This window comes from Carassius gibelio, chromosome A2, assembly GCF_023724105.1.
Source record: "Carassius gibelio isolate Cgi1373 ecotype wild population from Czech Republic chromosome A2, carGib1.2-hapl.c, whole genome shotgun sequence".
Classification (NCBI taxonomy): Eukaryota; Metazoa; Chordata; class Actinopteri; order Cypriniformes; family Cyprinidae; genus Carassius; species Carassius gibelio.
Window position 1 is genome coordinate 3,663,839 of NC_068372.1, and position 25,793 is coordinate 3,689,631.

The window sequence follows — 25,793 nt, forward strand, 5'->3', positions numbered from 1 at the left end:
TATATTCTTCATGCAAAATTTATTTTTGATTTTGATTTTGACATGTGACATGTTTTCTTTGTGAAATTTGCCAGTGAAAACATGTATCATATGCACTATAAAAATTATCATGTGAAACATTTTTTACATAAAAAATACTGAGTGAGTTTTAAGGAAGCAAAATCAATTAAATATACCATAGAAATGCAAGTAAAAGTTTAAGTGAATCTGAATAACTACATTTGCTTTTACGACAAATAAAATTGGGTCGACCAAAAAAGTTATTTTGAAATATTTTGAATTTAAAACCAATATTTTAAACTAATGCAACCTTATTTCATTTGAATCTGCTAGAAATAGCAGTTAGTTATTAACATTAAACACCAAAACATCTCTTGCTATATTTATTTTGTGCAAAAACACACAAAATAACACTTATTTCAACATTAATTGTGTAATTGTTAATTGTGTCTAACCTAATTTCTGAAATTGTTAAGTCTGAAAAATACTGATATGGAATAAGTAATAATTTCTAATTCTGATAAATATAATTTCTCAAATATTTTGACTGAAATTAAACGAAAATATGAAGTATATCTTAAAAAAATTATTTGTTGGTAAAATATAATTTTTTTTATAAATAAAGAAACTTAAAGAATAGGTATATTTTAGGAAAATTATCAGCTTTTTAGGCATTTATTCTGCATATATAATGCATGGATTATTGTGATATTTACACAGTCACAGGATGATCTTTCGAGTGACTGTGAGAGTACCTGTATCTTCCCAGGCACTCCGGTGCTGTCCATGCGGCTGGCCACGTTCACCGTGTTCCCCCAGATATCATACTGCGGCCGGCGGGCCCCGATGACCCCGGCCACCACCGGACCCACATTAATACCTGAGCATTTACACATAAACCATCAGAAAACATCCAGAATCTTTCAATGAGAATGAGACGTGAGAATACAGAGCCAGGCGAAGGTTTGCTGAGGGTGTTGGTCTGTAGACGGCAGTATGAATGTAATAAAGCTTACCCACTCTCAAGACAAAATCGTTATATGACTGATAGTTGATTTCATCGAGAACGTCAAACATCTCGATGGCGAAGTCTGCGATGGTGCTCAGGTGTTCTGTAGTGGATTTCTTTGCCTGTAAAGGAGTAAATGAATCATGTTCTCAGATGCTCTGTGAGTATTACTCTCATCGTGTCCTGTGTCGCTGGTTTAGTGACCTTGGTTCCGATGGTGGGCACCAAACCCACCGCTGCCATGTACGTGCTGCCGATGGTCTTGATCTTCTCAATGTCTTTATAACACTCTTTGTCCATGAGCTACAACATGGTGCAAAGAGAAGATTAAATGGTTTCAGAGAAGGGTTGAAAAAAGTTTTTGAAATAAAATCAATGTTAACTGAAACCGTGTTATTTTAGTATCATTGAGATATTATTATAAGTTTTGTTAACATTTTGAATTAGATTATATTTTTTATATATTCTGCTTTCATTTAAACTTTAAGGTTAATTTAATCCTTTTTTTTGTTTTAGTCATTTTGTTTCTTGTTTCATAATTTTTGTTTTTATTTGTTTTTGTTTTTAAATGATTATATTGTCAGCACTGTGCTCCTGTGTCTTGCTCTCCATTATCCAGATTCTCCCAAGTTTATTAGGTTTATTGATGTCCGGTGTTCCTCGTTTAGTTCCTGTATTTAAGTCCTGTGTTTTCCTGTGTCCTGTGTCAAGTGTTATACGTCTATCCCCTGTGTTACTGTACGTGTGTGTTCCTGCTCAGGTAAGTCTTTATGTTGATTAGTAAAGATCGTTCCCTGTGTTTATTTCCTCATTCCTTGACATAAATTGTTATATGAATTTTATTCCACTTATTTCAAGCTAGACTAAATAAAAATGTGAAATTCTGCCTTGTTATCTAGCTGTAATAAGAGAAGTTAGTTTTTATTTTTTTATTTGGTTTTAGTTTAAGTTAACTATAATAACCCTAATTTGAAATGAAATGAAATAAAATATAGTGGCCAAGGCAACATTTTCATAATCATTTAGTTGAACTTAATGTTTTAAAATAACTCAAACTTTAAAATCTATAAAAACACAACAAAATTACTAGAATGAACTAAAATTAAAATGCAAATTGAATTTAAGCAAATAAAAATCAAATTCAAAAAAGCATCTTGACAGTAAAACGACAGTAAGGGAGATGACCTCGTCGAAGTCGGCGATGATCTCGTTGAGCAGCCGCAGACACTCCACACCCATGTTGTTTCCATCCAGCTCGATGTAGAAGTCATTGAAGTTGGGGATGGAAGCGAACAGCACCCCAACCTGAGCGTAGGACTGGTAATACAGATCCTGCCACACCACAAGCACACAATCAGCTCTGGGATCATGATGCACAACATCTCCATCAAAGCTGTCAGCAGCGGAGGATGAGGCGAGCTCTCACCATGTTTCTGGGGTTGGACTGCAGGAAGTGTTGAGCCACATGAACCGGCAGCAGGTTGAACAGGATCCTCCGGTTATCTAGTTTGACTTTCTCCATGCCGTCTCTCTCCTCCTCTGCCTGAACACACACACACACACACACACACACACACACAAAAAAAAAACAGTATGAAGAATGTTTGATGATGGGAGGTGTTCTTGTTTTTGTGACTGCATTATCAGTAGCCTGTGATGTTCTCCTGTACCTGTGTGGCCCAGAGGAAGTCCAGGCGCAGCTTGAGCTCCATCTGTCTGGAGTGAAGGGCGAGAGCGGTGGAGAACAGCAGCAGAGAGAGGATGGGCTCCAGACCGCGAGCGCTCATCAACACCGTCCTGCATACACAAACACACACCAGAGAGATTCAGCTCAGCGGCTGACAAGCTTTCAGTGGAAACAGTTCAAAGAGTCATTTCTCAGAAAGTGTGATGGTTTCAGGGATGTGGTGTGGAGTGTGTCTCACCCCGAGGAGCGTCTGAATCCGCTGAGCTCCAGCACGGTGATGTACAGCAGCAGCAGCAGCAGCAGCAGAAAGAGTTTGGACAGCCAGGACACTCGCAGGAACAGCACCACGGTCAGCGTCCCCAGCATGCAGCACAGCAGGGCGTACGGCGCTCCTTCACACGCCAGCTCCGCCATGGTGCGGTTCAGCCCTGCGGACACGTCGATGATCACGATGGAGCGCGTGGAGTTAGACGGCCAGAGCCACGGCATGCAGCCCACCTGACAGAGACAAAGAAGGGTTCTTCATGTACTAGGAAGGTTTCTTCTTGGTTGTATTTGACCCTGTTACTCTGGCACTCTCTATTCTTGGTCTATTCTTTATAGTTTTCTTTGTGTAAAAAAGCCTCTAATACCAGCATTTTCTATTCTTTTGATTTGTTTTATTATCATGAAAAAAAGATCCTCTGTGTTCGTGAAGCCTTTTCATGTGCATGTGTATTGAATCTCTTCGATTAGGTCCGACTGACTGATCCTGAGCACTGAAGTCTGAGCAGCAGTAAGAAGAGTGATGTAAGAGTGATTTACCACACAGGCCTGGGTCATGGCGTATATTAAGAGCACTATGAACACACTCAGGACGGTCCGGATCTGTATGGTGAGGCAACCTGGAAAACACTGAGACAAAGACAGAGATTAACAATCTCACATCAGCTTACAAAAATGAATTAGTCAGCTTACTGTCAGGATTTACCCCTTTTTTTTGTATTACCCTTTTAATGCAACTTTATATAGATATTATTTACAGGTTTCTTATACATTTTTTACTGCACTACATACTAATAAATTCCTAACATATTCAAGGCTAGATTTACATTGGCATTGAGGGACATATGACAGGCATTGAGTGAGTTTTTACCTGAACTCTGGTGATGTGCAGATATATGATACACACGACCAGAAAACAGATGCAGAAGACCAGCAACGCCAACACGACCGTCCCCCTGAGAACAACAACACAAGACATGAATAATCCTGCATGCACAGACGGGTGAAGACTGCTGGACGTCTGAAACACTGCACTCTCTGGAGTATTGAGTAGTGTAGTCCTGTAGTGTTAGTGTGTATCTGTCAGGTGGAGGGACGCTCTGCTGTACGTACTGAGGCATGATGAGCAGGTAGAGGACGCCGATCAGAGCCGTGAGGACGAGACACAGAACCACAGCGCCGGTGAAGTACTCGTCACTCAGCTGATGATACTGGAGAAACACCGCACACGTCACGCTCAAACATGATCACCGCATAAACACACACCACTGACAGCAGATCAAATACACATCATGCAGCTGACCTCCCAGCAAACACAACATTCCCCTTATGCCTCCACAAGCTTTCGGTTTTGTAAATTTATTTAGGAAGGTTCTCTGCAGCTTGACTTTTTTGTAACCAAAAACGAATATTTCTAAAATGTTGCGGGGAGCTTTTATTTGTTTATTAATTAATTTATTTGTAATAACCTGAAGTGAACACATACAGAATCATCTTAATTGGTAATGTAAGGTTATATTAATTACAACCTTGCAACTAACTGTGCAATTAAAATGCAGCAGATAGAACATTTCCTGAAACTTAAAAAAAAAACATATGTTGGGAACATTCTGTGAACCAAAATTTGGGGGACGACTGAAGTTTACATTGTGTCCTTACCAGACGTGACACAAATACACCACACAACAACTGATAAAAGCTGGAACAATACCATACGCGCTATGACAATGATGATCTCTGGGGCCAATTATATGGTTTGTTTAGTGTTAAAAGTCTAAAATGAGTTAAAATACATTTATAGCCATTCTTAATGTATAAATGACCTCAGAACTTGAAGATAAATGATAGGAAACAGATGCATTTAAACTCAGTGTTCTCAAACAAGTGTATTCCACAAGAACGACTGCTTCAGTCATTCAGTGTGTTTTTTAAATAATGTTAAAATTATTTAATAATTAGGAATTTGCTGATGTACTTTCATTTTGTTCTGAGTGCAGTGCACATGCAGAAAGAGACCCGCCCACATGCTCTTCTGATTGGCTGATGGATTCTGACATTTCTGGTGTGGACAGACTAAATAATTCTTATTCTATCTTACTCTGGTTAGGACAGTGTTTGAATGACAAGAGGCTGGAGAACCTATGTCTGTTAAACCAGTTCTTATAGTGGTCTTAATATCTCACAGTTATCAGTCCTGTGTACTACAGTAACACATGCATCAGAGCGTGTTCAGTCCAGCAGGCACATGACGCGGTGACACTGGCTCTCACCCTGCGCTCTCGCTCCGGGTCTCTGTAGGTGAGCGTGAGGCAGTGCAGGTCAGCCGTGTCCGACTCCATCTGCCGGGCCTCGATCAGACGGCTGATGTAGCGGTTGACCCGTGTCCCCGGGCTGCTCTGGGTGGTGTTAGCCGTCGTGGAGGTCCGGTTCCTGAGCTTCTCCGGAGCCGAGCGCAGCACCCTCCTCTGCCAATCACAGACAGGATCACATGACCACATGATGAGGCTGTGAGAGTGACAGCATCAGCTGCCGCAGGCGTCCACATCAGCATCATCAGACACATCTGACGTACCTTGTCCCCGTCCTCACAGTTCATGACGCTGGAGAAGGGAATCTCGGCCTTGAACATCTTGCGGCAGTGCATGAGCTGCACCAGCAAGAAACACACCGTCTTAAACTTCATCTTTTTGGCAGGTTTGATGTCTGACAGGATCAGGCCAGGAAAGATCTAGAGATGAAACACACACAAACCACTCAACTCATGTCAGTCATATTCAGTCGTATTCATAATAAAGCAGTCTGTGAAGCACAACTATCATTTGTAGATTCATGCTGTATTCTGAAATGACACTAAATCACTTTTCGGGGAGAATGTACAGTAGCAAGTAAATCCAGAAGCAGTACTGTTCATTCCCAGCAGAGCGGACACACACCTTCCTGCGGTGAGATGGCACTATGAAGAAGGTCTCGATGTCGTGTTTGAGCAGGAACGAGTGTCTCTCTCGGCCGTTCCCCGGCTCCACCTCGTAATCTCCATTCAGACAGTCCAGCGTGGAGCGAGTGATGTGCACCTTCCTGCAGAGCGAGCAGACGAGAGGAGAAACAGCTCTTAACAGCTCAGGGTCTGGAGAGGAGTGTGATGATGAGTGTTTGGGATCCTCACCCCGGCAGTCCTCCAGCCTCCATCATGTTAGCCAGCGTCACATCATTCGACCACACGTCATACTGCCACTTCCTGAGACCCAACACGCCACAGAGCACCCGTCCCGTGTGCAGACCCACACGCATGTTCAGATCCACCTCTGTAGCTTCAGCCACCGACCTGAACAACACCATCTCAGTTTTCTGTCACTGTCACTCACTTGAGGAGCGTGAAGTTATAATGAAGATGCACATGGCAAGTGCTTTCAGCATCCAATATTTCTGTGGAAACTGTGATATATTTGATTTCCAGGATTCACAGATGAATAGAAAGTTCAAAAGAGCATAATTTATTTGAAATAGATTTGTTTTAGTTGACATTATAATTATCTTTACTGTCACTTTTAAAAATTTAATGCAAAAAAAGTGAATGTTAGTGTATCACAGTTTCCACAGATATATATTGTGCAGCACAACTGTGTTCAACATTGATAATAATCAGAAATGTTTCTTGAGCAGTAAATCATCATATTATTCTGATTTCTGAAGATCATGTGACACTGAAGACTGGAGGAATGATGCTGAAAATACAGCGGAGCATCACAGATATTCACACAGAAAACAGCTATTTAAAACTGAAATAATATTTCATAATATTACTGCTTCTACTGTGTTTTGTCTTGGTGCTCAGAACAGACTTCTGTAACCAGCAGGTGATGCTGTCATCAATCTGATACGCTGCTGTCAGCAGATGGCTCAAAGCTCATAGAAAGTTTGAGTGATGTGATGCTGTTCGAGACAAAACTCTGAAGCACAATGACTGTTAGAGCACAGACGGATGGAAGATTCTTCAAATGAAAACATTATTCATGTTCGAAGCCCCATGAAGGAGAATAAATGATCATTTCACTGTTCCTCTGATGTACACGATCATATCAGTGAGGTTTTATTTTAAAAGAAGTTTCAAAGATCAGCCCAAATACACAAAGATGGTTTGATCAGATCAGATCATCAATACACATCAGCTCTGAAGCTTGAGGAAACCTCCTCACTGGAGCGACTCATTCTCCGTCTGCCCTTGAGAAGAGCTCACACTCACGTGATGGTGTCGATCATGTCCAGACCCATCTCCACGCAGCAGTGAGCGTGATCCGTCTTGGGCTGCGTCAGGCCGGACACACAGTAGTAGCAGTCGCCCAGAATCTTGATCCGCCGACAGTGATTCTCCTGCAGATGAAGAAAAGCTTTACCACCAGCATCAGCGAATATAAGGATTGCCATGTCTCTGTTGAAACTACTTGAGTCGTGAGTCCTGCGGTGCAAGATCAACACAGTCCAGTGCTGGAACTAATAACTGTGTGGGATAATTGAGAAAAATCTCAATATTCAAGAACATTTTTGATACCGTGGTAAAACACTGCTACAACATTAAAAGACAGACATTTTTGTATATTTTAAAGTTAAATCTGGTGCAGTTTGATGTGATAGTCTCTCAGTCCACATCACATTCACATTAGATATTTTAGGAAGCTAAGTAATTTAAATATAATAATAAGTAATCTTATAATATTGTTTTTACTACTGTCTCTAATACAGAAGTGTTTATAAGTGTAATACAGAATATTGTAATACAACTGTGCTCTAAAATAAAAAAAATAATATTTCATTATACAGTAGAAAATTACAATAATTATGTCTTAATTTCTTTATTTGCAAGAGCCTTTAATTAAAAATCATTTTAATCAACAGTTGAATGTCATGTGAATGTGGAAACAGAGCGCTGTCGGAGAGAAGAGAGGAATCGCTGCTGGTATCTGTGCATCGATGCTGGAGAGAAAGCTATCTAAATATCTCAGTATTGATTTGTTTCTAAAAATCTATATTTTTGTCAAAGCTGGCTCAGTCTGACAGTCACTCAGTCACGTCTGAATCTGTGAAGCTCAGTAAATCTCTGGTTCTCTCTGTGTCTGGGGCTTGTTGATTATAACAGAAGCGCTCCGGCTCTGATCTTTCACTTGAAGTGTTTATTAGATGTTACACAATCTACATTACAATCTGAGCTTTTCACTCGGATTCTGCAGCTGAAGTTTCTTCACTTTCAGACTCCTCAGGATGGCTGTCATCACTGAAAATGATGAAAATGCTGAATTCTGATACTTCATGTGCAGCTTTTCTCCAGTTTTCTCTCTTTATATCTGAGAATGGTTTGCAGCATGTAGATAGTTTCACTGGTTTACGTTAATAGCACTTTATTGTCCATATTCACATTAAAACTAAATTCAGTTAGCAACAGTCGTAACTCATAAAGCAGGTTTATAAGACGACTAGAAAGCAAGCTTGAGAAGAGAAGAAATACAGAGAAGAATGTTTTAAACCAGCAGAGGCAACAAACTGTTCACAGACGGTTAGTGGATATTTAAACTCATTTTGTTTACAATACTAGTTTATAAACAATAGTAATAACAACATTAAATGTCAATCAAATGCACATAAACCACTTCATATGATTGTAATCACTGATCGTACTTTTACATTTACTGTTATATAACTCAAACACACACACACACACACACGGTAATGAGCTCAACACAGTAAAACACCAGATGCGCGTCTATCTAATCATGTGTGCTGTTGAGGAGAGTGTTACTGTACCTTAAGACAGCTGAAAAAAATCACACCTCTAAGGAACAGAAGATCGCAGAGACTCAGTTCCCACCAGACAGGAAGAAAACACCTACAAACACCCTAGCAACCACATAGCAACGACCCAGAATACAGCTCGTGTCTGCTGTGACTGATGTGGCAGACACACACGTCTCTGAGGACACACACACACACATCTGCCACTCGACTACACACACACACACACACACACACACACACACACACACACTCACAAGAGACTCAGTAACACACCACGATGTGTGTGTGTAGGTGTGTGTGTGTGTGTGTGTGTGTGGAGTGACAGAGTTTGCACTGCAGAAAGTGGATCCCTAGTGTCCTAGAGCGACATGTTTCATTACTCCAGGAAAATGCTAAAAAATGCTAAAAAAATATATACATGCTTTACAGTAGGAAAAAGTTAAAATCTTTATGAGGATGAGGATGATGTAAGAGACGTCTCACATTTATATCCATCGCATGTCGTAATCTCTTTACAGTTGCTTCTCAAGTACAGATATTTGTGTCATATGCAGAATTTTGGTAACACTTTATTTCACGGTGTCCTTCCAAATTGTACATGTACTTACTATTATAATAACAATAAACTATGCATAATTGCATGCAACTAACCCAATGCCAAACTCTCATCCTAACCTAAGTACTGTTCATGTAGTTAATTAATATTGCTCAGTACATTTACACTATAATAAAATGTAACCCAACTTTTAAAGATAAATTTTACAACAAATAGTTGAAGAACATTAATATTTTAAGTTTAACAAACTCACTGTGACGATCGCGCCCAGTGAAACACAGGGAGAGAGAGAGAGAGATCCAATAGCAGATGTCTTTATTAAGGATAATCCAAATCGTGGTCGAACAAGCCAAGGTCAAAACCAAACAAGCAGTCCAAACAAATAAATAAACAAAAAGAGGGAACAGGAAAGGGAAAAGAACGGGAACTCGGAGGACGAGAAGGCAAGGATGAATCTCGGCGGACGAGAAGGCTGGACATACGAACGGTAAGGACTCCATACAAACAACAGCAAAAGACTGGTATTTATAGGGAGGCTAATGACAATAAAGTGACTGCACCTGGTGCAATTAACAGGAGTGCAATTACTGTGATGACAGGACAAGACTAGAGGAATTCTAGTGCCTACGGTGAAGTGAGCCCACTAGTGGACACCCAGGGAAACAGAGACTGACAGCGTGACACTCACTTGCAGAATGGAAATAAATGCCTGACTATGTGAGTTGTACACTTGGGAAAATGTTTATATAAAGGGGTCATGCACTTTCCCACAACAGCTCTCTACACTACTGTAATGCGATATGACTTATGTTTTCATCAATAATGAAATTCATCATCAATTATTTTCATGGTCAGTTATATTGATTAGCTGTTGCAACCCTACAAACACTCACCTGACCCAAAAAAAATTAAAGGGAAATTATGGCTTGTTAAGAACAGTGTCCAAACCTGTGCATTTTTAAAGTGAGTATTTAAGACAGCATGACAGGAAAATTCACCATGTCTCTCCTTTTCACAACAGTTGTAACTGCTTGAAATGAAACGAGAAATGCACAAAATAGGTCACTGAAATGATAATGTTGTGGCTATTTGAGGTGCTTTCTGTTTTTAAATCAGCATTTGGATGACAGAAACAGGGCTCCTCTTGCCAAAGGCCTGTCACATTTCTCAAAAATAATGTGGGCATGGAATTCAAAGACGAAAGAAAAATCAGAGCAAAAATTTATCAAACTAACCTGTCCCCTAAAGATCTGCTCTATACTAGGTACAGTATATAGTCTTAAAGTATTCAGTGAGTAAACTTCTTAATATCAGTTCACACTTTATGTTCATGGACATTCTACTGACTATAAGTCACTTTGTAGCTATGTCAACTTAATCTGTAAACTGTAAACCTAACCTAACAGTCTACTCATAATCTAATGAGAGTTAGCTGAAATGTAGCTGCAAAGTCATTTAAAACCAGTAGAATGTCTAAAGTGGACTATTGAAATAAAGTGTGACAAAGAAAATTAAATCTCGAGTGTATCACTTTCACAGTCAGGATTCATTTGTCTCAGAGCGAGTCAAACACTGAAGCAGAAGCACTGAGAGTGTGTAAGTGTGCTGGTGAAACACAGGTGTGTGTGTCTGCCATGGAAACACTGTAAGATTAAAGCATATCAGCATGATCAAAAACACTGCATACATTTACATCATTTAGCCAAGAGCCTTTCAGGAGCCACAACGTCTGTTATTCACTCTTCAGGAACGAGAGTTTATTAGATCTCACACAGACAAATCTGTGCCAATTTAGCCTCTTAATTTAAATCTAAATGAGGAGAAATGTGGGCAAAATATAGCAGCCAGCCATCTGAGACAGGGAATGTGAACAGAGCTGCTCATAAAGTACTATAACCCTAAACCCAGAAGACCCAGAAGTCCAAGGATTTCACAATGGAATGATTCTATTTAGGAGTAAAATAAGCTCTTTAATTAACTTCAGTTTTGTCCGTGATGTCTCTAATACAGTTGCTAAACAGCAGAAGGACATGAGTTTATGAGCTTGGTGAATCAGACAAGTGCTCTCTTCATCATCATCATCATCATCATCATGCAGCAGCTCGTTAGAGACTCACAATCTAATTTGAGGTATGAGTTTGTAGAACTAATGTTGTAGAGCAAAACACGAAAGTCTCTGTGAGTAATGTTCATCTCAGAGCTTACTTGACTCATAAATCAGAAAGCAGTTCTAGAAACCTATGACAAGTCTTCTAGCTCGGCCAGTAGATCATGACTAAAGCTAGGGCCTAAAACACAACTGACCATGGTAAAACCAGTGTGGTGCGACACCAATATGGCATGAATGCATATGATTGCAACAGCAAAATGACTACTTTTTTTACAGGTATGGCGCTCCACTTCAGACTGGTTACATCTTTCATCCACTCTAAAGCCTAAAAAAGACCTATGCAAAATCTGCACATATAAGGAGAATAATATTAACATTATGCAATGTGTTTCTTTCAGTGCACGCATGAGAAGTAATGAAAATCTGAACAGAAGCTGCTACTGTAACAGATCACATAACAGAAACTTTGACATGGATAAAGCTGTGTGCCTGATAATGAAGCCAGAGAGCTTTTTCTTTCCTTTTGTAATTTAATTCACAAATAGAAACTGAGCCATTTATATTTGTCTTACTTGATATATGTCTGTCTTGAGTCCAGATTATTATAGTTAACTAAAAAAAAAAAAAAATTATTAATAATAATAATAATAATAAAAGATTTAGAAGAGAGAAGAAATACAGTCCCCTCATATACATATAAAAGACCAAGAGCATAAAGGAACAGGCTCTTTTTCTGATGCAGTTAATCTTCCTAATCTTCCTATGACTCATTCCACAGAATCTATTACTGTTGTTGTATGACTATCATCATCTTTCTCATCATTTTCAACTACCCTCAAACCTGCACTGAATTATGCAGACACTGGCATTGGACCGGCACAACCTGACCTCCATGATGAACCTGAGAGGATGGGGTGAAGTCTGCCTTTACAAGTGAGATAAAGTAAAACCCTTTATTATTAAACCTACAGTACTGAAAACCTATATGGACTGGCATAAAATATGGCTGCTCAACCTAAACATTTACATCTTCATTAAGAGTTTACTCACGGTGCATGCTTACTAAACTGATCTCATGAAACTCTTCCTCACTTCCCAAACCGGCATAACCATGAAAGCATTACTGATCCCAGGTCAGCTACAATGACATCTGCTTTCCCACCAATGCCAAGCCTGTGAATCTGCACGTCACACCATATAAACACTTAATTGGATCAAACTGAACCTCCTGAAGTAGTTTTACCCAATGAAGAGCGTTCCACTCCACAATCCTATTACGGCTCTAATAACTGCCATCTTTCCTACCACTCGGGTAACCCGACAGCTCGAAAAAACATAACTGAACCCTAGAGTAATAGAAACCAACAGACCAGTCTCCCTCCTGTCAAAACTGTGTTCAGTCAGCTCTCTCTCTCTTTACTTTCACAAGACATCCAGCTTCTGATGCAAACATTCAGGAGATCTGTGTGTAGATGAAACGGCACATTACTGGCACAATCAGATCCTTCGAGGTTTGTTGAGGAGGAGGGTAAACACTGGGGTGCCACAGGGTTCAGTGCTTGGTCCCCTCCTATTGTCTATATACACAACTCCTGCTGCCATAATGTAAATGATACACAGCTCAACCTTTCATTCCTACCTGTTCATTCATTCCTCTCTGCATGAGTGAATGAACAGACCTGATATAACCACTAATATCAGGTCAAAAAACAACCTGTTTTGTCTTCCTGTTCTATTCACAGTTCACTTCTTCGCAATTCTAGTGAGTCATGGTTTTTCCACATTCATAAGTGTGCATTTGTCTCACTCTGGATAAAAGTATCTTTTTAAGGTGCACTCACTACATTCTACCTCATTCAAAATAAGAAAAGAAAAAAAAGGAAAAATAAATAAAAGAAAAACACTTACACTTAAAAACACATGCTATATGGTTATTCTGTGATGAAAGCTAAAATATGAAATGTCATGAATGTACATTTACTGAGCAAATATAATACACTATTTTGTAGACGGAGGTCAAAATTACACTTTTCTCCTGAGATTTACAGTTAATTTACGCGGGTAAAAATGACTGCAGGAAGACGGCAGCATCATGATGATATTTTTACACAGAGATTGAAGCTCATTTAGTAAAATCTGTTGACTTTAGCAGTCTTTGTTGCATTATATACCAGTGGTGACAGTTCAAAAATATGAAAAACTAAATAAAAATAAAGTGAAGTGACCCATACTCAGAATTCGTGCTCTGCATTTAACCCATCCAAAGTGCACACACACACACTGTGAACACACACACACACACACTGTGAACACACACCCGGAGCAGTGGGCATCATTTATGCTGCGGCGCCTGGGGAGCAGTTGTCCCAGTATAAGCTGGCCCTGAAACTCAAACCCACAACCCTAGGGTTAGGAATCAATCTCGCTAACCACTAGGCCACAACTTCTTAGCAGGGTTGAGAACTCATAACAAGGGGTTGAGAACTCATGGTTTCATGACACTTACTTAGAAAAATGTAAACATAAAACAAGCAAATCTAACAATTTAACAAAAGACCCAACGGACATACTTCAGATACAGCATAAGAACGTACTCTAGAGTGATTATATGGAGCAGCACATGTGAGACCCAGCAGACAGTCCAGACAGAAGGAGCATGAGTGGATCGAGTAAAACATGCGAACAAATGGACCCTTCAACGAAACAAACTCACACCACAGATTGACAATCATTTTGAAACACTAGAGCTGCTGAAAGACCTTCTGACGCTGGACAGTTACATCTCAGTGTAATCTATGGATTAAAGGATTTCATAGACACATGTGAATGTAAGCAATTCTAGTGTCTAGATTACACTGAGATACATCTACATGTTTATTTTACAGACACACTGCCTAATGAAGACAGACAGAGAGAGATTTAACCGTTGTGTGCATGCAAGAGACTGAAAACTACTGATTCAACCTTTCCATGTGCACGCTGAAAATACTCACACAATGATTCTATGAGGAAACCTTCTAGAATCACACAAGTCACATGGTAACAGTCATATGAACTACAATATGAACAACTCAACACCAATAATGCTTATTTTAAAAATAAATATACAAAATAATAATAATATTAATAATAAACTAAAACAAATTATAAAAAAGAATTACTTTGGAAAGGTGAATTACTGTTTTGTCTCTTGTAGACGTCAGCGCTCAGATATTTTTATTTTATTATAGTATTTTTTTCTAATATACTTTTATTCTAGTACTACTGTGAATTTAGATATAAATAAAGATATGGTGAGATTTATGAAGCACTTTCACACAATTAAACATTTTGATGGAACTCCTCACATGCCTCACATGATCACAGCTCCGTCATAATTTCATTTTTATCACATATAACTCTCTGATTATGCATAACTTCCCTTGTGCTCACACCTGTCCTTCTGTTGCTGTTGCCAGGGTGTGAAGTCACCATAGCAACAGGCATGAGCCAATGAGAGTGACTCACCGTGGCGAGCTCGTCAAACTTGCCGAAGAGCTCGTTGAGGAGTTTGACGAGCTCCTGCGCTGTGCACTGCGACGCCAGACTCGTGAAGCCCACGATATCCGCAAACAGGATACTGGAGGGAAAAAAACACAGAAAGCCATTAGACGCTTCCTACCACTTCACAGGAGAAGAGAGAGTACAGAAAAACTGAAGACATATATTTGACATGTTTAAAATGAAAGATATAAAAGACATGTTTACCTGCTGTTTGTTCATAAGGAGCTCAAACTAAAGGATATTAATACTGTATTTCTATTATATATATATAATTCTGGACTGTATCTGTCTATCCACCTAGATTTAATAATGAAATGACAGAGAAAAGTCAGTGAAACAAACCAGACTGAAGCCCCTGCTGATGCATAAACCTTAATATTCATTAAATCTGGTCAGGGAAACTGTCTTAAAATACAGTAAGTCTACAGTCTACAATTTACAGTTGTTAGGAACAAACTCAAGGCATGAAGCACTGATTGACAGTGCTTGCAAGTCACCTACTTGATTGACTGACCCTAATTTCCAAAAGGAGTCTTAAGTGACAGGGTCTGTAAGTCACCCGACTGGAGTGGCTTGAAGAGAGGGCCCTGAATACTATGGATAAGTCTCAGGTCGGTACAGTATGACGTGGATTCAAACTCTGAGCTCCCCTCAGAAACTTAATGACAATGTTAATCAGGGAGAAGGCATACATGCAAACTCTGGGTCACCTGTTGGCTAGGGGATCTCGCTGCTTTGGGAAGTGTATTGGGCAGTAAAAGTTTTCATCTAGGTTGAGGAGGTCCATCTCTGCTCTCTCAGAGACAGACCGGATCATTTGAACCACTTGCCCAGGTGGGACTACCCTCAAAGCAAGTTTGCATCTGTGCTAAATCCCCAAGTTGGCCATGGCATTGCCGATTATCTGTGCTGTGGCCTTCATGGCCTCCTCTTCCAGAGTGAGGAGATTGTCATTAATGATGCAAGGGGTCAGATTTTTTTTCCAACCCGCGGGTCCCGCTTTTATGAAATTATTTTGCCCCCTCAGCCTGTCCTGCAAATAAAGTCTAATTTCTTTACCCGCCCCGACCCGACCCAATCCGTGCATCGGGGACATCATGCAAGTTGCGTTGCTACTTAGATCTTCTAACTGTAACCTTATCAAAGAACTTAATAAAATATGAAAATATATATTCCAAATATTTAATATAAGGTATAGGGAATTGCACTTGTGATGGTTCGGTCTTGAACAAACCTTTTAGGTGTATGAATCATTTTCCTTCACATAATCCACTGACTCATATTTCTCGTTCACTGAAGTTCCTCCCTCCACAGCAGCGCGTCACTAGTGCATGTGCAGCTTGGTGAACCGGGTAACTCTGTGAACTGTTTCATCCTGTCAAAGAGTTACTCAACCTCGAGCCATTAGCTTTCGAGTATGAGATGTGACGGAGCATGTGATTTGTTGAATGTAGTGATCGAGTACACCCTTCACTGAACGGGATCGAGAGATTTTGTTTGTGAACGAGTTGAATGAACTGATACAAGCATGTAAATCTCGATCAGCAATCAGCAGATACAAAGCACAGTTATAGGTACTGTGCACATATGCTTGTTTTCATATTTAGAATACAGAACATAAATCAACGTTTAATCCCCAATTTATTAATGTGAATATATTATATATGAACTGTCTGACCAAACTATTAAAATGCTAATTATACAAGAAAACCTTGTGCTTTGTTTGCATCTGAACAACTTATTTATAATATTTATTTAGTGCGATTATGCACACATTTTAATAAAGCCAAATCAGTTTTTGTAACAAGTAAATACATTTGTTGACTTGAGACATAACACATAAGACACTCTTTTTTGTGACCTGCTGTGGCATATTTGTGTAATATGAAGAAATGGTCACTGAACGAATCAATGAACAAATCTGAAAGAATCATTTTGGTGAATGAACTAAAAATTAATGAATCTCTTGAAAGAATCAAAAGTCCACCACTAAACAGCATGCAACATAAATTGATTTTTTCATTTAGTTTTTAGTGACCCACCCCATCCCACAAAAAAAGTGCCCGGAATACCCGCCCCACACCTAAGGTCCACGGGTTATGAGACGACCCGTGCATCACTAATTTCCTTGAGCGCCTTAAACAGAGGTAAGGGCGGCAGAAGTAGCATGTGAACGTGTGCCAAATAGGGGGCATGCTATGTCCTGGTGAGTTCTGGTGAACTTACAGTAAAAATGGGCCGTTCCTCTAAGCACTGACGTTGTGCTGGCAGGTACCAATTGTATAAGACTCTTCCGGAGCCGACCATTCTAAGTTCAGTTCCTCCATGGCCTTCATAGGGATGTGAATCAACTCACTGTCCTCCCTGGCCAGGAATCTTTGAGAGGAAGGTAGGCGGTAACCTCTCTGGGACACGCCCATTCCATTGCTTCTGAAGCCGTCAGTGACATGTGGTTGACAGCAACAGCTTCTTCTTCTGATCTACAGAAAGAGAACAAGCCGCTCACTGCAGACGAGAGGCGCTGATCCTCACATGAGAATAACATCGGCATATCAATGTGCTGCAGGACCTGTGCCACTCTCAGGTTCACTCCTGGGAAATCCACAACTGCCCCGCTGTTTCTTCCACTGAGGCTCCTGGGAGGGGGAAAATGGAGGAGTAGACGAGGGAGGACCACCTTTATTAAAGAAGGCAATTCACAAGCGAAGCAGGGCGAGAATCATGCTCTTGCAGTGAGAGCAATCTGTCTCTGTGTGCAGCCTCAGTGTGGGCACTGCCCCGGCAAGTGAGTGTGAACAATCTGAGTGTGAACCACACTTGCATCACAACATTTGAAACAATGTTGTTTAAATTTGCTCTTTTAAGTGCTGGATGGCTACAGGGGTAGTGCTGTTCTCTGCCAGGGCTCTTCTGCTCGATGAATGACACTCTCAGCCAACTTATATAGCAGTCAGCTGCTTTGGAGAACCCTAAGCATTCAACGCAACAAGGGAGATCTGTTCGAAAGGGAACTTGTTTCTGAGATCAAGCCCCAGTCTCACTGTTTATGGAAGTGTTACTAAAGCCACACATGAAGTAGGTCTGATGAGGGTTTGTCATGATGAGACTGACACACACACACATACATTTAGCGATCTAAATGGGGACATAACATAGACATCTATTGTATTTATATACAGGTAGTTAAACCCTTTTTAATCTAAACCTACCACTAACCCCACCCCTCACAGAAAACTTTCAGCATTTTTACAATTTAGAAAATACTTTTTATACTTTATTTTTATACCAGTTTTACAAATGAGGACATCCCCAAATGGAGGTTCTTGGTGATTTTGTCAGGTACAAATTTGTAGGTAGCACACACACACACACACACACACACACACACACACGGGGATTCTCCATAGGTGTAATGGTTTTTATACTGTACAAACTGTATTTTCTATTGTCGTACACAAACCCCACACCTTAAACCCTTACAGGAAACTAGTGGCAATTTTTTAAATGTTTTTTTTTAGCCTTTTGCTTTACGGGGACACAGTGTCCTCATAAACCATATATACCAGTGCACACACAGTACACACACACTCACTCACCCACACACACACACACACGCAGATACACACACACAAACACTGACGTCCAGCTACATCTGAGCTGTGAAGCGCACAGGCTGAGAGCGAGGCGTGTGTGTGTGGGCGCGTGAACACTGAGACACTGTCATAGCGCAGATGTCAACATAAGACGGGTGCCATAAACTCAGTTTGCTGTGAATGTTTTAATGCGTGTCCATCTGGGAAGGAGATCATGCTGAGGACAAGCTTCAGATACAATCCTTCAATCAATCAAGATGCTGAGTGACAGAGCATGTGATGCTTGAGTGGTTGCTAGGTTGTTGCTATGTGGTTGCTAGGGTGTTCTGAGTGAGTCAATACATTCAGTATTGTTTAAACAGTTTGAAGTCAGTGTAAGATGTTACAAATCACACCTGATCTTGTCTGTATTCCTTACAGTAAATGAGTGCAGTGCACAATTATTATATATAATGCACATAACACTGTCAAAAGTGCTGAGAGATATGTGTTTATAGTTGATCAGTGATATTAGTCAGCTCTGATCACAGGTCCAGAACCTGATGAAGAGCTCTCGTTCTATATCCAGTGTCCCATATTCCAGCAGGAGCGTCTCTGATCTGCTCCAGAAATATCTCTCAGCAGGAGCAGATCTCTCTCCTCGAGTGTTATGCAACAGTCTTTAGTGTCCATCGCAGTAAATCCCTGCGGAGGTTTAATCTGAAGGCTGCAGGAGTCTCAGTAACGTCTCAACACACACACACACACACACATTCACATGCATGCTCACACACACACTCAAACACACACACTCACACCACAGCATACACCTCCATTGATCATGTGGTCCATGAGAATCTAAAATCTTAAAAATCTTGAAGAACCTGTCCATCCCCGCAGCTTTAAACCTCATTCACACGTCTGCACTTTTGTCACAAGAGTAGGTCAAGCTGTTTCAGCAGCAGAAAGAGTTTGATAAATGATTTTGAAGGCAATCATGTGTTTCATTAGGAACATGTACTGCAGTGAACAGAGGTCTGAACTGAGGATTTAACCCTGTATGTGCCTCGTATGTTTTAATGCTGCTGTTATACAATCGATCAGCTACAGAGAAACACAGAGGAATAAAACTAACTATCAGCAACTACTGACAAAGACTTTTTATTTCCCGGATAGCCAATAGTACAGAAGAACAACGATCAGCTTTTTTTTTTTTTTTTTTTTGACATTTTTAAGCACTTTGTTCAACCATGGTTGTTTTTAAATGTGCTAATAAATAAAACTGAACTGAACAGAACTGAAGCGATATATCGATCTGCCTCTAGCTGGTCAACAGAGTCAGGCTCACGTCAGGCTGAATGAGTGAGAGTGTCCCGTCATGTTTGAGTTGACGTCAGTGGTCTTGGGTTTACTTCACACTGCTTCATCAGTTCTGTGGTACATTGACACTCAGTATTACAGGGATACTCAATGCCTCTGTGATCCAGGATTCCTCACAGATATAATATCCAGTAACATGCAGATTAACACTGATCAAATCAACTCTGTGTTTCAGACTCAGGACTCAAGATATTACAATCCAGAACAAGTTATTCTCTTCAGATTTTACTTCATAATATATATATCGTCAATGTATATTTTCTTACTTTTTACAACATAAGCATGAATAAAATTAGCTATAAAATTAAAGTAGAATTTTTATTTAATTATAAAAGTTTAACATTTTGTCAGTGAATGCTTAAATTAATTCACTTACTAATTGAAGCCAACTTTTGAAAGACTATTTCCAGTTTATTCCAGAGAAGCTGTTCTATTGCATAAAGCTCTATAGAATAAATGTGAACTGACTTGACTTGTACTAAAAAAAAAAAAAAAAACAAGATTAAATCCTGCAGTAAAGTTGGTACGACACTTCAACACAGGTGTCAAACCAAAATAAACAACCAATGTTTTTTTTAGTTTTTTTAGCTAAACTGAACCAAACCCTGATTTTCCATTAGATTTGTTAGATTAGACTCATATGACTGTGTACTGATGAATGAAAGCAGAAATCACTCCTGATTCAGACAGCATCTGTGATCATTAGAGCCGCTGAAGCAGCTCCTCTCCTCAGGAAACCATTGCATTCACACAGACTCTAGGAATGGGGCGCATCAGAGCGTGTTACCTGACGTTATCATGCCGCTGGATGTAGATCTTGTGGAAGATCCTCTCTGGAGGTTTCAGGAAGTCCTCCTTCATCTCCATGGCCACGTTTCTGGGCAGCAGACTCATCAGCAGACGCTCCTGCATCATCATCATCATCATCATCAGAGACACACAGGTGAGACCTTTCTCAGGAAATACCTTGATTATTTTACAGTCGGTGATATTCAGGGAAACTATTACCATAACTAAACTAAATGCATGGTAGTATTTAAAAAAAACTTGAATTAGGTTTCATGCATGTGAATTGTGCTAGGCATGTGTGCACATTGTGTCTTTTACCTTAATTATTAATGAAAATAATCTTGATCCATAAGTGACAAGTTACATTTTTCTAGCCAATTAAATTAATTTAAATGTGTTATGCTAGCTGTTGATATAAACTAAACTTCAGTTCCAATTATTTAGTTAATTAGTTCAGTTTCAAGAATATTCAGATTATTATTATTTTCCTCTCCTTATGTGGTCTGTTAGTTGAAAATAACAACATCGGAAGCTGTCATAACTCAAAACACTCTGTGCAGACTAAAGTGTCCTTCTATATAAAGGACTCCACTGAAGTGTTGAATGTTTTAAGAGCGTGACCTGTTTCTCGTTCTCGTCCTCCATGCGCAGTCTCTCCTCGATGCAGTTTCGGGCCTGAAGGAAGGCTCTGCGCTGCGCTCTCTCCGTCAGGATCCGCACAAACAGACCCGACAGATTGACTCCGGTGAAGAGCAGTGTGTTCGCAGCCAGCTGGAAACACAAACACAACACTGATGTGAGATATGATACATGATATATGCTTCTGAATGATGCTTTAATATAAGTGATGACTAAAGATCACTGCTGTGGTAGAGTATGACTGATGGACAGATGTAGTTTAGTTGTGTTTTGAGCATGAATGACTTCCTGAAAGTGTTTTTACATCACACTGTCTCTACAGATTTATTCACGGCTCGTGTGTTGGTGTGGTCACTCTTCAGTGAGGTCAGAGCTGGTTTTGTGTTCGCTGCAGGTCGTAGAGTTCAGGGATGTGAGTCTATCTGCTCTTTATTGGATTAGATTTGTCAGAGGACATGCACACCGAGCCTTTATTTAGCCGGCCTAGCTCTCTCTCACATGCTGAAAACTCACTGATTTACTGTACACACAGACCAACAGGACTAAAGTAAGCAGATTTGACTTCATTTCTATTCCCCTGCACTGCTTTTCCATTGCTTTTTTAATGCAAACGCGTGGTAGATCATCTTTGACCACTGTGCTCGCATCTTGTGTCTTCTGCAATGTCTCACACATGACACAACACTCTAAAAACACAGTGCTGACATAAATAAAAATCAACTTAAAAAAACCCTCTTGAGATTTTCCAAATCACAACAGGTTCTGTGTGAACCGCAGCTTACATCAGTTGTGCTGTGTGTTTCTGTCTACTTTCTGAAGGTCTCAGGATGACAAGATTTAGCAACACACTTAAAGTGCACAGATCCACATTCTCAAACCCGCTCTCATTCCAGAATAAAACCCATTTATTTAAGCAGTTATTGTTCAGGTAGCTGAACTTCAAGTAACTTCTCTGCTGTTCCATCATGATATAGTTGTTCTGAGAGAAGAAACTGAACGTCTGTAAAACACTGACCTTCTCAGCATCCTCACATGAGAGAAATTTCATCAGGCAAAAAAGGTCACAGAATGAATGAAAGGAAGCAGCTGTCCTTTGGTCAGTGCAGCAAATGTGCATGACCAGCTGAATCTGATGTGAAATCAGTGTGTGGAAAGCTTTTGCCCTATTGTAATGAACACATATCATCAGTGAAGATTATCCGAACCACAGTACGTGTGACCATAACTTGACACGATATGTTGAACCAAGCTGTGCAATGTTTCATTACACGACTGTTGGTGTAACGGAGCATGAAATGAAGCATCAGTGTTCAGTAATGAGGGAAGCAGCATTACACTAATATCTTAAAGAACAATTTCTACCTGACTGAACCCATTGAAATGAGTTTTGTCATTTATATATAATCATGATGTATGTAGGTTAATAGTGAATAATATGAGTGTGTCCCACATGCAGGATCTTCACACCGCGCTGGTTTCTAAGCCTAACACAGTCTGTGAATCCTGTCCGGATCATCTACACAGGGCTTCCTCCTCGTTTCTGTGCTAAAATAGCTTTGAGAAGTGTGTCTGGCCTGCGTTCAGAGCCGTCCTACATAGAGCCGCTCTGCTGCCGTCTCTGGACCCATCGCTCCTCAAACACACAGGAGAAAGTGTGACATCCATCCGTCTATCAGAGCCACTGCGGAGGACTTTATAGATACTGCACACACTCTCTGTGTCTCATAACAGTCTCAGTCACAGTATCTCGATCTACTCAATGATGAAGTGTACATTCACTGTATCTTTATTAAAACTGTCCTGTCATAAACTGTATTTGAGCTGAATCACTCTTGATAAACTGAGCTGTTTCTTTCCCTCCACATTCTGTCCTGCACCTCAGTGAAACCCAACCGCAGACATTACTACAGATTTAACCTTTCAGGAGGTGATTGGTAGTAACACTCTTTCTGTTGAAAATCAGTCTGACAGCACATAACCAAACACTGCAGAAAATGTGGCAGATAAGGCAGCAGAAGGTGGTGATATTTTAATCTTAGCTAACTGTAGATTTAGATTTACAGACTGTATATGTTTTACACAGGGATGTTTATGCATTTAACTTGAAATGTTGAGTAAGCAAGTTATACAACTTCATTGCATGGGGTGATTCACCTGTTGTTTTGAACAGGAACGTAATTTTCTGGCAAATCATGTATCACAATGTGAAATACACTGAAACATAATGGTGGAGGATTTACTTAACTTCCACTCAATAATTTCACAAATAATTATAATTAAATGGCAAGTAACACACTGAATTAAATGTGACAGAGACTGAAATAGGCCTGGTATTTTCTTGTAAAATTTAAGTGCAAACGTATTGCACTTTATTAATCTGAATTATGTTTCATGTAGTAACATCTGCTCAGGTTAAACAGATTAAGTAATTTTACTGGTGTCATGAGGCACATCTTAATGCTCATAATGCATGCAGGTACATTTCTGGCCCAGAGGAGCTACATTAACATTTCTTAAAAAAAAATATATATATATATATATATTTAAAAATATGATATATTTTTCATGTTCGGGTCACCTGGATATGTATGAAGTCCCATTATGGGTCGAAATTCGTTTCTGTAAAAGTTATATTCATTAAAAAAATACATTTAGCCTTTTCCCCATATCTCATGCTCTTTTGGGACTGAACTTTGTTGAACCATTGCAGTGCATGAAAACTTGATCACTTTTTCATCTGACATGTAGGCTTCATACATTTGGACTGTTAATGAGCAATCATGTGTTATATAGTCAAAGGAATTAAATTAAACTATATTAATTCCAGTGCAGTTAATACTGTAATTCTCAGATTTTACAGTGATATATTCCAATAAAACTATACATCATAGTTTAATGGTTAATTTGACGTTTCAAATAATTTCAATTAAAAAAACAATTAAAGTGGAGTAAAAACATGCCAACTTTTCGAAACTTTTTTTTTTTTTACATTCACTCATTGATGAGAAGAGGCTGATCAGATACGATATAGTTTTAAACTGAAAAGCATTAAATTATGAGTGAATTCTAACAGAACGCGAGTGTGCGCGAGAGCGAGCGAGCGCTGTCCAGTGCTGAACTCACCGCTCTCCACAGCCGCTGGGTCTTCGCCGTCACAGACGTGGCCGTGACGATGGTGTGCGACACGGACACCAGCAGCCCGAACAGCACCGCCAGCAGCGTCCGCACCGGCAGCAGCGCGTACGCCACGAACGTCAGCAACAGCAGCTGCCACACGCCCTGCTCCGGACCCGTGGCGCCCGACACGTGCGGGAACGGGCAGCACAGCACCGAGCAGGTGAAGCAGAAGAGCAGGCTCAAGTGCGCGATCTGCTGCAGCTGGCTCACCTGCAGGTACTTGACGTTAGTGACGATGAAGAGCGAGATGAAGACGACGAAGTGCACCGGGTACGAGCCCTTGGCGATGGTCAGGCTGGCGCCGGACAGCAGCAGCTCCAGCAGGCTCAGACTGGACGACAGCAGGATGAGCACGAACAGAGCCTTCAGCGTGCACGTCTGGTCGAGCTTCAGGTTGTAGTTGTGGAAGAGCGACTCGAGCTCCTTGCAGTCGAACTCGTCCTCGCACGCGATGACCCCGGGCGGGCAGTGGCTCCTCCTGCGCCGGGTCTTGACTTTCTGGAACGGTATTTCGTCCATGGCGGGAGGGCCATTCACGCGCCGGACAGGTGCGACAGAGGCGCGGAGGGTCGCCGGGGGCCGGTGTGCATGTGTCCGGCGGGAGAGGTAGAGCTGAAGAGACGGAAGCGACTGGCCTCGAGCTCGCGCGGCTCAGACTGGATCACGCCTGCGCGGTGCGCCGCTCGCTAATTCTGCTGATTGACACGCGGATCTCTGAGGCGCGCGCGTCTCACAAACGCATGAAGCGTAAACCACTGCGGATCTTTCGGCAACGAGCAAGGACAGAAATGTTTGCACTAGGGTTAATAAGGAACTTAGGATTTCTGTCGCATCGTTACATCCTTGACTCAAAGAAGGACGATAAATCAGAATTTAAGGTTTTTATGTCACATACGCAGCTACATATGTAATACAGTCTTAAGCTAAATATGGTCACACTTTATTATAAGATGACGTTGTTATTACAGAAATTATCACTGAGTTATATTAATGTGTCGGTTAGGGTTTAATTTAGGGTTAGTTGCATGTTATTATGCATAATGTATTGTTTTTGTAGTAAGTGCATCTAACGTGTAACAAGGACACTGTAAAACAAAGAGTTACCAAAAATAAATAAATAAATACCTGAAAAAATAGCAACATATGCAACAAATCTGGAAAATATTTGATGGTTTGTTACACATACTTCTCAATACGTACTTCGCTTTAATGCTAAGTTATTAAACTATTGAGCGTTTTCAATCATTCTGTATCACGACTCTTTACCATATGTTGGATTAATA

The 25,793-nt window shown here is 40.3% G+C and overlaps 1 protein-coding gene across 2 annotated transcripts in view; it reads right to left on the reverse strand.

The window, feature by feature from the left end:
- adcy1b (adenylate cyclase 1b) overlaps positions 1-25,385 on the reverse strand; it is a 32,143-nt gene extending 6,758 nt beyond the window's left edge. For both annotated transcript variants that reach the window (XR_008185844.1, XM_052609255.1), the window contains exons 1-19: positions 24,457-25,385; positions 21,316-21,465; positions 20,693-20,811; positions 14,918-15,029; positions 7,201-7,328; positions 6,124-6,282; positions 5,894-6,035; positions 5,533-5,688; positions 5,231-5,425; positions 4,074-4,171; positions 3,832-3,916; positions 3,501-3,590; positions 2,935-3,194; positions 2,680-2,806; positions 2,436-2,552; positions 2,195-2,341; positions 1,214-1,312; positions 1,017-1,131; positions 756-880 (exon numbers count right to left, since the gene is read on the reverse strand). Coding sequence is in view for 1 of the 2 variants with exons in the window: in XM_052609255.1 (XP_052465215.1) it covers positions 756-880; positions 1,017-1,131; positions 1,214-1,312; positions 2,195-2,341; positions 2,436-2,552; positions 2,680-2,806; positions 2,935-3,194; positions 3,501-3,590; positions 3,832-3,916; positions 4,074-4,171; positions 5,231-5,425; positions 5,533-5,688; positions 5,894-6,035; positions 6,124-6,282; positions 7,201-7,328; positions 14,918-15,029; positions 20,693-20,811; positions 21,316-21,465; positions 24,457-25,029 (2,997 nt within the window). In the remaining variant the exon portion in view is untranslated. The remainder of the gene's footprint in view (positions 1-755; positions 881-1,016; positions 1,132-1,213; positions 1,313-2,194; positions 2,342-2,435; positions 2,553-2,679; positions 2,807-2,934; positions 3,195-3,500; positions 3,591-3,831; positions 3,917-4,073; positions 4,172-5,230; positions 5,426-5,532; positions 5,689-5,893; positions 6,036-6,123; positions 6,283-7,200; positions 7,329-14,917; positions 15,030-20,692; positions 20,812-21,315; positions 21,466-24,456) is intronic.
- Positions 25,386-25,793: the final 408 nt, after the last annotated feature.